Genomic DNA, 15073 nt, shown 5'->3' with positions numbered 1-15073 from the left:
GACAGATTACTCTCTATGAAATCCATTTAGCAACTGAGGTTTTCCCATAAGGATGAAAAATGAAGATTTTAAACAGATTGCGGGACCAGCTCGGGCTGTGCCAGGAGAGTCTGAGCAATAACGGTTTCTTTATATTAATATTACGAAAACCATTTATCCTGGCAAAATCAATATCACAATTCATCTTAGTTTGTTGCCTCTCTTCTAAGCCTGAGATGTCTTCTCCTTTATTGTGTCTAATTTTGTTTTAATAAATGTGAATTATATTTCATTTGGCTGGTACTCCAAGGAGGGGCATCTGAAAAACCACTCTCGAACTTGTGGCTTATGTGCTAAAGAGTCTTCAAATGTTTGAAATTGTATTTGAGTGGCTGAGAAATTTATAGGAATCATTTCATTTAAGCCTTAATTACAGTATTATCCCCTGTGTCCCTTGGACTGGTAGCAAACTGTAATATTCTAGAAAATCCGCTCTGATGAACTTCACTTAAGGAAAAATTCTCTCTAACTGAAACTAAGCAATTATAATAAGTCGGATATGTTCGATACAACAGCGGCTGGGAGAAGAGACAATAAAACCAGAAATAGATGCATTTAATTACTCAAAACATTGCTTGCTTTCCTAAGAAGTGATTTATATGTTCCATTTGGATTCAGAACTTAATATCCCACGGATATTGACATAGCTGACTCGGAGCTGTGTGGATAGCAGCCGGCTGCAAGGAAATAGAGCCTCAGCAAGGGATGGAATTAGGTCCCGCACTGCAAGCCATTACTCTAAATGCACTGTGTGTAAAGTAAGTGTGGTTGACTCATGAGTGAATGACAATAAGAGTTGAAACGCTCAAGAGGCACTTACTCATGAGTGGTGTGTGTGTGTGTGTGTGTGTGTGTATGTACGAGAGAGAGAGAGAGAGAGAGAGAGAGAGAGAGAGAGAGAGGACTGCCTTACTGCTCAGTCTTACTAGTGGTATGTTAAAAACCTACAAACAATAAACTGTAAATAATAGTACATAATGAAATTAAGAACAAATCAGCCATTTCATTGCTTCTATAAATCTATTTTAATTCTAATGCATAATTTTCCTCATCTCTAATACTTTGTCTGAAAAAGAAATCGTCTTTTGGGGATGAAGTTCTGTGCAGTGTGTCCAGCTAGTGACCATCAGAATTGTTTGGGGGGGGGGGCGTCTTTTATCAGGGCCATAAAAGGGCAACTACGCTACTGTCGCTTTCAGAAGAAACCATACTCTTGTTATTCCCAACGGCAGATTCGCCCATCACACAAATTTTCAGCTTATTTTGCGGCTTTAGCTTTTATCGGCCTCTTTAAGGGTGTTGAATGATTACCCAGGAGATCACACCATAAAATTTGCGGTAGGGTGAAGTCGTGATGCCCACCAGTTTCTCTATAGCATAAATAGAGAAATCTATTTAGTGTTGTTTTCGATCTGCATGGAAAGGCCCTGCTTAAATAATCTCAGCGGGCTTTTTTTTTTTTAAACATCTCTAATCTTTATAGTGCCCAGACTGCTTAGTCTAATGAAATGCCCTGGGGAGAATATGCATGAGAATAATTTACCCTGAGGATAAAGATTTCCCTCTCTACCACTGAGAGCTGGTATTGCTAATATTACAGATGACTTTCGGTCTGAGAGCTTACGGAGCTTGTATCTCGCAGTGGCAATGGCTCATTATCCTGTAACATTGCCACCTTGGTAGAGATCAGGGTAGCTGCATTGTTTCTAGTCTTCTCTTGTGAGAGGCAGTGGTTGCTCATTGCCACACTGACAAAATCTGAAGCCTCCTGGGAGGGGGGCCTAAGGTGATCGCACCGATGTACTTGACCGAGGTGGGAAAACCTGCCTGCTGAGGGGGGCACCGTTTCCTATGTGGGATCCTGAATGCACAGTGGAGAAAATGAGCCGGGCAGCAGCGAGCATCAGCTTTCTGGAAGTGACTGTGGTATGATCACCTGCCTCCTGCCCCTCCACCTTGACTTCCCATCCATGACGAGTGTCCCCTACAACTGCAGGCCAGATTCAACCCCTCCTCTTTTAAGTAGCCTTTGTCAGGATGTTTTATCTCAGAAACAAACAAAAAAAAAAATAAAGCAAATACAGTGCACAAAATTCAAATATAAATCATATTAAGTGTCAACAAAAAATAGAATTTGCTTGATTGTCAGCAAAATTTAGTCTTTATAGAGTGAAATATAGAGTTTGAAGAATTTTAGGGAGAGCAATGACTTAGTTTTCATTTCTATGTTGTGACTGGGTCTTTAAATAAAAATAATTTTGTAGTACCTACTTTAAACATTTCTGGCAATAGAACTTCTATTGTAAGCAAACACATGTTTTCAATTTATTACACGGTTGGTATTGAGGCTAATTGTGGCAATGCACCATGGCATGTTAAAGCTTTTCTGGTAGTTACTAAGACAAAGCCTCACGTAGGCCAGGCTGGTAATAAACTTACCCTGCAACTGGGAATTCCTGATCATTCTCCCTCTGACTCCCACATTCTGAGACTTCAGGACTGTACCACCATGTATGGTTAGAGTGTAGTGTGTGTGTGTGTGTGTGTGTGTGTGTGTGTGTGTGTACGTGTGCATGCACACTCATGTCTGACTGTCTGCTTGTGTTTGTGTATAGAGGCCCAAAGTCATTGTTGACACCTTCCAAGGTTACTCTCTACCTTACTTCCTGAGATCACTCTCTGGGTTCACTGGTTCTTCTAGTCTGCCTGGGCAGCAAGCTCCAGAACCTTTCTGTCTCTATGGCTGAATGCTGAGTAGCAGGGAGTAGCAGGCCCTCATTGCACAGCTGGTATTCATATGGATACTGATGGCCCCCACTCAGGCTAGCTCCCAAGCTTGCTCAGCAAGTGCTTTACCAACCCAGCCACCTCCCTAGAATCCATTAACCGAAAGGACTCTTCGCACGGACGTAAGCCCAAGCGGCATTTTGATGAAGCCCTGTTCTCTCTTGCTCTAGCTTGTTTGTGCAGTTCAAGCATCCTTCTCAAGTCGTTGGCAAAAGCAAGCTGTATTCAACCACACTGTCACTGATAGGTATGACAGACACTCTGAATTATTAATTAGAGCACTCTTGGTGATTTATTTGTCTTGTTTTCAGGGGCCAGCCTTGTCATTGTCACCAGGCAGGAGCCTTGAACAAAACTTGTGATGTGGTCGCAGGCCAGTGTTTCTACAAACAGCGTGCTGCCGGCTCGAAGTGTGACACACGTGTTCCTGGTGCAAGCCACTTGGATGCCAGCCGTCTACTAGGCTGCAGCAAAAGTAAGTCCATTCCAGCCCAATGCTGGCACGTGAATCGCCGGGACCTGGGAGGAGGGTCTTGATGCTTTCTTCCATTTAAAACTCATGTAAGAAGTCTTAGGCGCAGTCTGGAAAATTAAACTAAAGAAAATCACACTAAAAGAAATCTGTATGCCTTTCCTTGATTAGCTAATTGAAATTTCTGGAATGCTGACACTGGTGGTAAAACATTGACAGCGGTCTGTTGGATAAAATCACCTGCCAAGGACACAATTTCCAGTTCCCCAGATGAGATTTTTTTCCAGAACATGGACATTTACTGTTAAAATCATGATGTTGATATTTAAACAATAACAGTTTATCTCACTAGCTCCTAAATATATTTCCATGTAATTTACTATAACAAATAGAAGATTTGTTATTTATTACAAGTTTCATGTACTATGCTCCAACTTTTATGAACACTATTCTAATGTTGTTTATTAATATTCTAATTTTATAGTTATTATTTTCACACTATACTGTAATTGATATTCTGTTCTCACTACTTTCTACTTTACATATATTAGCCATGCGTCTGCATCTTACATTTATAATTTTAATTAATTTACCCTAACATGGCATCTTAGTTTTTTCTGACTTTGTACCACTCTATAATGCCTGAATTTGACCGATGAAGGTCGCCTGCAGTCCTTTGATTTATAGCTATGGATGGTGTTCCTGTGTTTACTCTAAGACTGTGTGTCCACACTTTCCCAGAATTCCTAACAGACGGCTCCTGGGCATGTGATAAAGAGCCCTCTGCAGCATACTGCGCTGTGAATGTTCTCCTCCTGGGACTGTTGCTCTGTCATGAGCCAGCGTAATATGAAAGGCAGTCATTGCATCCTGGTGTCATAGCTGGTCACCCCCCTGTAGAAAACAGCATATCTGGAAACCCACTGTCTACACTTGAGGAAGGTGGAGAGGGAGAGAGAAGGTGGAAGAAAGAAGGAAGACAGGGAGAGGGAGCGAGTAGTCAATAGTGAGATCTACAACTTGCTTTATGTAGTATTAGCAACCATTCAGAACAACAAAGTTCACAGGAATATGGGGTGACGGACATTGGTATGGTGTCTGTTACTGAAACTGTGAGATGCTTCTGGCTATTGTTTGTGTACAACAGGTGTCAAAAAGGTTTTCCTGGATTCCCAAGTAGGTGGTGTCCCTCCCCAGGATTATCTCCATGATTGTATTAAACGTACTGATGATAGCTTTTCAATGTCATCTGCAGTCACCAGGGAGAGGGACCAGAAGTCCCCAGTGTGACCCTGGGCTGTAACTTTCAAATTGCAGAGGGTGGCATAGAATGAAGGTAGTGATGGCCTCTCTGACTTCTTGCTTCTCTGCTGGCCAAGCCACCTATTTCCCATCACTTAATTTTATCCTTTCCAAGAGTTGGTCAGCTCTCTAACTCAGAGAGACAGAAGGAAACTGGGGATTAACTAGCTGTTTTTACACTGCTTCCTAGTGAATCGTAGCTTGTTCTAAACTTCTATGTATGAGCATCCACAGAACTACAAACACTCGAGTTCCTGTATTCGTGTTTTAGCCGTTTTTAGCTCCCTCACATTTAAAAATATTAACCTGAAAGCAAAATCAAGAGAACATTTCATTCATAACTGTCTGAAAACCGTACATTTAGGAATTCTGTGAACAGAATAATACACTGTTAACTGCAAGAGTTTTGCTGTTACCATACTCTGAGCTGCTACTTTTTGAAAAAAAAAAAAGGTTCTTTTATCGATCTCTCCCAAGTTACCTATATTTTGAATGCAAATAAGTTTTTTATCTTTTTTTGAATGAAATATTTTGCAAATATTTTAGCTTCTTTTTTATTTATAAAAGTTTATTAATTTATAAAACTTTCCATTTCCGCCCCTCCTCCCAACACCCGCTCACTCCCCCCAATCCCTCTCCTCCTCCCTCTCCATCCCTAAGAGCAGTCAGGGTTTCCTGCCCTGTGGGAAGTTCAAGTTCCTCCCCCTCCCTCCAGGTCCAGGAAGGTGAGCATCCAAACAGACTGGATCCCAAAAATCCAGTATATGCAGAGGAAACAAGTCCCAGTGTCATTGTCAATGGCTTTTCAGAAAGACCCCATGCCAGCCACATTCAGAGAATCTGACCACATTCAGAGAATCTGGTTGGATCACGTGCTAGTTCAGTCCCAGTCCAATTGGCCTTGGTGAACTCTCATTAGATCAGTCCCCTTGTATCAGTGGGTGAACACACTCCTCATGGTCCTGCCTTTCTTGTTCATGTTCTCCCTCTTTCTGCTCCTCATTTAGACCTTGGGGGCTCAGTCCAGTGCTCCAATGTGGGTCTCTGTCTCAATCTTCATCCATCAATGGGTGAAGGTTCCCTCTGGTCTTGCCTTCTTTGCTCACGTTCTCTTTCCTTCTGCTTCTCGTTTGGACCTAGGGAGTTAAGTTCAGTGTTCCAATGTGGGTCTCTGTCTCTATCTCCATCCATCGCCAGATGAAGGATCCATGGTGATATGCAAAATATTCATCAGTATGGTTATGGGCCAAGGACGATTCAGGCACCCTCTCCTCTGTCCAGAGAACAATCTGGGGATCTCTCCTTGGACTTGGGATCCCCTTTATAATCAAGTCTCTTGTAAACCCTAAAATGACTCCCTTAGTTGAGATATATACTTCCCTGATCCCATATCCATCCTTCCTCCCTCCCCCCATCCCAATCCCCCGGAGTAATCCCCTACTCCCTTCTCTCTAACCCTCTCCCCTTCCAACAACCCTCCCACCCCCCTATGCACCCCAGGTTGCCTGGCACTCTTGTCTACTTCCAATCTCTAGGAGGATAACTACATGATTTTCTTCAGGTTCATCTTCTTATTTAGCTTCTCTCGGATCACGAATTATAGGCTCAAAGACCTTTAATTATGGCTAGAATCCACTTATGAGTGAATACATATCATATTCCTCTTTTTGGGTCTGGCTTACCTCACTCAGTAAAGCGTTTTCTATGTCCATCCATTTGCATGCAAAATTCAAGATGTCATTGTTTTTTACCGCTGAGTAAAACTCTAATGTATATATATTCCACACCTTTTTTAACCATTCTTCTATTGAGGGGCACCTAGGTTGTTTCCAGGTTCTGTCTGTCACAAATAGTGCAGCTATGAACATAGTTGAACAAATGCTTTTGTGGTATGATAGGGCATCTCTTGGGTATATTCCCAAGAGTGGAATTGCTGGGTCCTGAGGGAGGTTGACTTCCAGTTTCCTGAGAAACCGCCACACTGATTTCCACAGTGGCTTCACAAGTTTGCATTCCCACCAACAATGGATGAAAGTTCCCCTCTCTCCACATCCTCTCCAGCATAGGCTATCATTGGTGTTTTTGACTTTAGCTAATCTGACCAGTGTAAAATGGTATCTCATAGTTGTTTTGATTTGCATTTCCCTGGTCGCTAATGATGTTGAGCGTGACCTTAAATGTCTTTTGGCCATTTGAAGTTCTTCTGTTGAGAATTCTCTGTTCAGATCAGCACCCCATTTTTTAATTGGGTTATTTAGAGTTTTGGTGTCTAGTTTCTTGAGTTCTTTGTATATTTTGGAGATCATGCCTTTGTCTAATGAGGGGTTGGTGAAGATCTTCTCCCAGTCAGAAGGTAGCCTTTTTGTCTTACTGACAGTGTCCTTTGCTTTACAGAAGCTTCTCAGTTTCAGGAGATCCCATTTATTCATTGATTCTCTTATTGTCTGTGCTACTGGGGTTCTACCTAGGAAGTGGTCTCCTGTGCCTATGTGTTGTAGACTACTTCCCACTTTCTCTTCTATCTGGTTCAAAGTGGTCAGATTAATGTTGAGGTCTTTAATCCATTTGGACTTGAGTTTTGTGCATGGTGATAGATATGGATCTACTTTCATTCTTCTACAGATTGACATCCAGTTATGCCAGCACCATTTGTTAAAGATGCTTTCTTTCTTCCATTGCATACCTTTAGCTCCCTTGTCAAAAATCAAGTGTTCATAGGTTTGTGGGTTAATATCTGGGTCTTCTATTCGATTCCGTAGGTCGACTTCTCTGTTCTTATGCCAATACCAACCTGTTTTCAATACTGTAGCTCTGTAATAGAGTTTGAAGTCAGGGATGGTTATACCTCCAGAAGTTCCTTTATTATATAAGATTGTTTTGACTATCCTGGGTTTTTTGTTTTTCCATATAAACTTGATTATTGTTCTCTCAAGGTCTGTGAAGAAGTTTGATGGGATTTTGATGGGGATTGCATTGAATCTATAGATTGCTTTTGGTAGAATTGCCATTTTTACTATGCTGATCCTCCCAATCCAAGAGCAGGGGAGATCTTTCCATTTTCTGGTATCCTCCTCAATTTCTTTCTTCAAAGACTTAAAGTTCTTGTCAAATAGGTCTTTCACTTCCTTGGTCAGAGTTATCCCAAGATATTTTATGCTATTTGTGGCTATCGTGAAAGGTGATGTTTCTCTGATTTCCCTCCCTGCTTCTTTATCCTTTGTGTATAGGAGGGCAACTGATTTTTTGGAGTTAATCTTGTATCCTGCCACATTACTAAAGGTGTTTATCAGCTGTAGGAGTTCTTTGGTAGAGTTTTTGGGGTTGCTCATGTATACTATCATATCGTCTGCAAATAACGAGAGTTTAACTTCTTCCTTTCCAATTCAAATCCCCTTGATCCCCTTTTGCTGTCGTATTGCTATTGCTAGAACTTCAAGCACTATATTGAAGAGGTATGGGGAGAGTGGACAGCCTTGTCGTGTTCCTGATTTCAATGGAATGGCTTTGAGTTTCTCTCCATTCAGTTTGATGTTAGCTGTTGGCTTGCTGTAAATAGCTTTTATTATATTTAGGTATGATCCTTGTATCCCCAATCTCTTCAATACCTTTATCATAAAGGGATGTTGAATTTTGTCAAATGCTTTTTCTGCATCTAATGAAATGATCATATGTTTTTTTTTCTTTCAGTTTATTTATATGATGGATTACATGGATAGATTTGCGTATGTTGAACCAGCCCTGTATCTCTGGGATGAAGCCTACTTGATCATAATGGATAATTTTTCTAATGTGTTCTTGGATTCGGTTTGCCAGGATTTTGTTGAGAATTTTTGCGTCGATGTTCATGAGTGAGATTGGCCTGTAATTCTCTTTCCTGGTTGTGTCTTTATGTGGTTTTGGTATTAGTGTAACGGTAGCTTCATAAGAAGAGTTTGACAATGACTCTTCTGTTTCTATATTGTGAAATACCTTAAGGAGTATAGGTATCAGCTCTTCTTGGAAGTTCTGGTAGAATTCTGCATTGAAACCATCTGGCCCTGGGATTTTTTTGGTCAGGAGGTTTTTGATAACAGCTTCTAATTCTTTGCGACTAATTTAGATTGTTCACCTGGTCTTGATTTAACTTTGGTAAATGGTATTTATCTAAAAACCAATCCATTTCTTGTACATTTTCCAACTTTGTGACATATAAACTTTCGTAGTAAGATCTAATGATTCTCTGAATTTCCTCTGTGTCTGTTGTTATGTCCCCCTTTTCATTTCTGAGCTTATTAATTTACATGTTCTCTCTCTGCCGTTTGATTAGTTTGGTTAGGGGTTTGTCAATCTTGTTGATTTTCTCCAAGAACCAACTTTTTGTTTCGTTGATTCTTTGGATTGTTTTCCGTGTTTCTATTTTGTTGATTTCAGCCCTCAGTTTGATTATTTCCAGTCTTCTACTCCTCCTGGATGAGTCTGCTTCTTTTTTTTCCAGAGCTTTCAGGTGTGCTGTTAAGTCTCCAGTGTGTGCTTTCTCCGTTTTCTTTAGTTGGGCACTTAGTGCTATGAACTTTCCTCTTAGCACTGCTTTCATTGTGTCCCATAGGTTTGAGTATGTTGTGTCTTTATTTACATTAAATTCAAGGAAGACTTTAATTTCTTTCTTTATTTCTTCCTCGACCCAGGGATGATTCAGTAGTTGACTGTTCAACTTCCACGTGTTTGTAGGCTTTCAGGTGTTCGAATTGTTATTAAATTCTAACTTTATTCCATGGTGATCCGACAAGACACAGGTGGTTACTAATATTTTTTTTATATCTGTGGAAGTTTGCTTTGTTACCGAGTATGTGGTCAATTTTCGAGAAGGTTCCATGAGCTGCAGAGAAGAAGGTATATTCTTTCCTATTTGGGTGGAATGTTCTATAGATATCTGTTAAGTCCATTTGATTCATTACCTCTAGTAATTCTCTTATTTCTCTGTTGAGTTTCTGTCTGATTGACCTGTCCATTGGTGAGAGAGGTGTGTTGAGGTCTCCTACCATTAGTGTGTGTGGTTTGATGACTGCCTTGAGTTCTAAAAGTTTTTCTTTTACATAAGTGGGTGTTTTTATATTAGTGGCATAAATATTCAGGATTGAAACTTCCTCCTGATGAATTGTTCCTGTTATGAGTATGAAATGTTCATCTCCATCTCTTCTGATTGATTTTAGTTTGAAGTCAATTTTGTTAGATATTAGATTGGCCACACCCGCTTGTTTCTTAGGTCCGTTTGCTTGGAAAAACCTTTTCCCGACCCTTTACTCTGAGTGGATGTCTATCTTTGTGGTTGAGGTGTGTGCATGTAAACAGCAGAATGTTGGATCCTGTTTTTGTTTCCAATCTCTTAGTCTGTGCCTTTTTATAGGTGAGTTGAGTCCATTAATATTAAGTGATATTAATGACCAGTGGTTTGTTGATTCCGGTTATTATTCGTGTGTGTGTGTGTGTGTGTGTGTGTGTGTGTAGTAGAATTTGTGTGTTTCTCTTTTTTGAGTTGTGGTTGTGAAGGGTCGCTAGATGTCTGGGTTATTGTAGGCAGTGTTGGCAATGTTGGATTCCTTGGGTTGCAATTTTCCTTCTATTACTTTCTGTAAGGCTGGATTTGTGGCTATGAATTGTTTAAATTTATTTTTATCCTGGAATATTTTGTTTTCTCCGTTGATAGTGAACAATAGCTTGGCTGGGTATAGTAGTCTGGGTTTGCACCCATGGTCTCTTAGTTCTGCAGTACCTCTATCCAGGACCTTCTGGCTTTCATTGTTTTCATAGAGAAGTCTGGTGTAAGCCTGATAGGTTTACCTTTATAAGTTACTTGACCTTTTTCCTTTGCAGCTCTTAATATTCTTTCTTTAATCTCTATGTTTTGTGTTTTGATTATTATATGGCGAGGGGATTTTTTTTTGATCCAGTCTATTTGGTGTTTTGTATACTTCTTGAACCTTCATAGGGATATCGTTCTTTAGGTTGGTAAAGTTTTCTTCTATAATTTTGCTGAATATATTTTCTGGGCCTTTGATCTGCAATTCTTCTCCTTCTTCTATCCCTATTATTCTTAGATTTGGTTTTTTTTATTGTGTCCCAGATTTCTTGAATGTTTTGTGCAGAGAATTTGTTGGATTTGCCGTTTTCTTTGATCAGAGCATTTATTTTCTCTGTGGTATCTTCAGAATCTGAGATTCGTTCTTCTATCTCTTGTATTCTATTGGTTGTGCTTGATTCTGTAGTCTCCCTTCGTTTACCTAGGTTTTCCATGTCCAGCTGGTTCTCAGTTTGTGTTTTCTTCATTGCCTCCATTTCAGTTTTCAATTCTTGAACTTTTTCCTTTACCTGTTTGATTGTTTTTTCTTGGTTTCCCAGGGTATCATTCACGGATTTACTCATTTCTTCAAACTTTTTGTTATACTTCTCATCCATTTCTTTACTCATTTTTTCAAACTTTTTGTTATACTTGTCATCCAATTCTTTAAAGGAGTTATTCGTATCCTGTTTAAGGGACTCTATTGCTTTCATAATGGCACTTTTTCCCACTTCTTCTGGATTAAGGTGTTCAAGTCCTTCTATTGTAGGGTCATTGGGATCTGGTGTTTTCATGTTGTTTTTCAGAATGTTGGAGGAGGTCTTGCCTTGGCGTCTGCCCATTTCTTCCTTCAACTGCTCTCTATTGGATCTTCTGGTACAAGGTCAGGTTTCCTTGTTGGGCAGGGACTTCACTGACAGAAGGCCTACCTTTCCTCAGGCAGGCTATTGAAATACAGGTACTCCCTCCTTCCGGGTTGAGCCTACAGCCTAGGCCCAGTGCACAAGGCAGCTGAGCTGGGGAAATTTTATGGCCCCAGGGGAAGGGAGAAATCTAGGCCAGTGTACCTGAATGGAAGCTGGGATGGCAGGCAGGAGAGCTTAGCGGGGTGGAGCCACCACTGCAGGGTGCCCTGGGAGTCTAGGGGGGTCAGGGAAAGTCTGACCTCTTCCTTGCTGGGCTCCTGCCGCGGGCCAGAAGCAAACTCACCCCTCCGATGGCTGTCTGCTAGAAGTCAGTGCTCCTTGCTGGTCAGGAATCAAGTCTTTTATCTTGAGACCTGAAAGAGTCACCAGATGACTTCACACATTTTACATAAAATATCTGTACCTATTTGTAACTATTTTAATAGTTTTAATTTTTTGCATGTTTTTATAAAAATGTCTCTTGGTGAAAGGATTGTGGTTTTAAAAGTCAGTCACATAACCGTGTGGACGTGTAACATCTCAGGCAGCGGAAAGCCAGTCACATAACTGTGTGGACGTGTGACATCTCAGGCAGTGGAAAGCCAGTCACATAACCGTGTGGACATGTGACATCTCAGGCAGTGGAAAGCCAGTCACATAACCGTGTGGACGTGTAACATCTCAGGCAGCGGAAAGCCAGTCACATAACCGTGTGGACGTGTGACATCTCAGGCAGCGGAAAGCCAGTCACATAACCGTGTGGACATGTGACATCTCAGGCAGTGGAAAGCCAGTCACATAACCGTGTGGACATGTGACATCTCAGGCAGTGGAAAGCCAGTCACATAGCCGTGTGGACGTGTGACATCTCAGGCAGTGGAAAGCCAGTCACATAGCCATGTGGACGTGTGACATCTCAGGCGGTGGAAAGCTCTGCTGGGTCTCCGCTCTCCAACTGGGTGAAGTTGGAACCTGGACGTTGTTTCCTTGGATTTCTTTTTCCCTCTACCTCTTCTGTGTATTCTGGGGAAATAACAAAGCTCACACTCCAGAAGAGGAAAATTAGTGGTATCAAAAGATGGGGTTACCAGAGTCAATTTTTAGATTTTCCCACAATAGGAAGAGTGCCCCTATCTGCAGTACAAGCAATCTAAACTTCAGAGTGCCCTCCAAGTCACATAGCAATTCACATTTTAATTAAGAATGTTTAGAGTTATGATGGGTTTTTTTTTGTTTGTTTGTTTTTTTCTTTTTTTTTTTTTCTTTTTTTTTTGACAAGGTCTCTGTGAAATAGCTCTGGCTGTCCCGGAACTTGATTTGTAAGCAAGGCTGGCCTTGAACTGACCACAATGTTTAGATTGTTGGCACTCATATCTATCTATGTCAGCAAACAGTCCTTGAAATTAATTATGTCCTTTGAAGTAAACTAAGACATTGTACTTAGTACTTAAGTAACTACTGCTTACTTAGTAGAATGAAACACTCTTCAGCATCCAAGAGGTGTACCACTTACATATCAAGTTTCAAGGGAATTTGTGTCAATTTTAAAATTCAGTAGAAAAGATAAGTGTTATATATATTTAAGATATATTTTTAAAACTAAAGTGCAGAAAATGCTTGACTACCCCATGGTTTTCCCTTAACCCTATTTATGTCAGCTGCTCTGATCGACACATATGCCTTATGCTTGTAGATAAAAAGCTTTGTCTTACAGAATTGGTGATGCATACCTTTTGTTTATTAATGTCTTGGTAAACCACATGACTTCTTGATAAACTGACCCTGAATCAGAAGGAACTCTTTGCTGGGTACCTTGCTTCAGTTTCCTAGTGTGTTTATCGATTGCTTTTGCTAATATATGCTCTCTCCATTGCAATTTAGCTCCTTCCCAGCAACCTCCACCCAGAGGACAGGTTCAAAGTTCGTACTCTATCAATCTCCTAGAGTCCACCTGTTTTTCCTACTGCCCACTGACTGGCTTACACTCTGCTCAGGGATTGTTCTGAAATCTACACAACCGAAGATCAACTTCCATCCTGTGAGTTCTAGGATTTGGTAATGGAAAGATGTGGTATTCTAAGAATGGATGTAAGTTAAACTCTCTGACGCTGAAGAAAAATGCCATGGTTTCCTCCTTGAGCAAAGAGCACCTCATGCAGAGAGAATTATAAATCTCACTGGGAATAAAAAACACAATGAAAATAAGATGTATAGTGCTTGGTAAGATGATTATTGAATTTCCCGAGAGGAAAGCAGTGACTCCATCCATCATGATTGGTCTATCAAAACTGAAACACTAATGGACTTCAGGATGTTTGTCCTGGTCACGGGAATAGCCTTTTGCACACAGTAAATTGTTAAAATATATGAAATGTCTTTCCTTCATATCATGTATTATTGAACTCATCATATCATAGAAATTTTATCACAAAAACATCTATAAATGAACACAAAATTTCATGTCCCTTCCTATATGGTTTGTGGTATGAAAATGCTAGAAATGATTCAGCTATCCAACAGCCTTACAGGATGGCAACTGTAAAACATACTCAATCCTAGCACACTGCTAAATACATTCCAGGCTATGAAAAAATGTGTCTCGCAAACCAATAGAGGAAAGCTATGACATTCTGATTGCAGAAATTAGAAGGTATAAAAGCATATGGATTGTTATACTTTTAGTTTTCAAAAACTGAGAGTGTGACGTCAAGTGGACTACAGTTTTCTCTGTAATTAAATATTGAAGAATGTTGTCAAGAATTTTAATTCTAGTCTTTCCAAGGTTCTTAAAGACGGGGTCTCTTGAAACCCAGGCTGGCATTGAAGGGCTGGAATTATAAGCATATATGACTGTATGTATGTATGATTGTGTATTTGAATTCAGAGATAGTGTAGATCCTGAAATCTGAATCATGATACTTACTAATAGCGATTCATGTCATATAACTTCATAACAGGTGCAGCACAGCAACACAGGCTTAAATTGAAAGAGAGAGGATAGGAACACAAGATAGAAGTCTGGTTTGGGTCCAGTAACTTATAAAGTTAATAAATGAGCTTGTTGATGCCAAACTTTTGGGAAACTACCATCTTTTAAAAAAGTACTCAGATGCCTTAAATATGTCATCTTTAAAGATACACTGGAGGGGTTTTTGGTTCTTTATGGACTTACATCTCTGTCTGCGTCTGCTTTTCTTTAAAATGTTGTATTTTTAATATATTGTGTGTGCACATATGCCAAAGTACATATGCAGAGGTTGGTGCGCAACTTTTGGAGACTCAACTCTCTCTTCCCAGGGTTGTTAGCCTTGTTCAGCAAGCACTTTTCCCTGCAGAATCATCTCACGTGCCCTCCAAACTTACGGAACATGAATAACCAGCTTTAAAATGTGTGTAAATTGAACTTAAAAGAGTGACATTCCATAACCTGTTTTAACGGGGATGGAAGACAGCCAGGTTTAACACACAGGCTGACCTCAAGCTCCTGAATAGACGATGGATCCTTTTTACTTATTGTATCAGCAAATTGTATTCCAAAAATGATCTAATCATGTCTGTCTTGCGTCTGCGTTTTTATTGTGTCCTCTACTTTCTCTTCATGCTAATATCCCTTCCCTGTTTCTAGTCTTCTGTGAAGTTAATGGAAATTCTAAACTTCATGATGCAGGTTGGGATGGGAGCAAACATCTGTCCACATCTGCCATGTTGGCAAAGCATCTGAAAACCTGCTACTAAAATGTCTATTTTCTTCCA

General features: G+C 40.3%; 1 protein-coding gene across 1 annotated transcript in view; it reads left to right on the top strand.

The window, feature by feature from the left end:
* Ush2a (usherin) overlaps nucleotides 1-15073 on the top strand; it is a 683507-nt gene that overhangs the window by 161701 nt on the left and 506733 nt on the right. The window contains 3 exon segments of the mRNA XM_087905997.1: nucleotides 3138-3301; nucleotides 13202-13244; nucleotides 13246-13358. Of these exon segments, the coding sequence (XP_087762123.1) occupies nucleotides 3138-3301; nucleotides 13202-13244; nucleotides 13246-13358 (320 nt within the window).

The sequence above is a fragment of the Myodes glareolus genome, chromosome 5, assembly GCF_982192425.1.
Source record: "Myodes glareolus chromosome 5, mMyoGla1.1, whole genome shotgun sequence".
NCBI classification, from domain to species: Eukaryota; Metazoa; Chordata; class Mammalia; order Rodentia; family Cricetidae; genus Myodes; species Myodes glareolus.
Note: the sequence above shows the minus strand (reverse complement) of the source record. Positions and strands in the feature narration are given on the sequence as shown.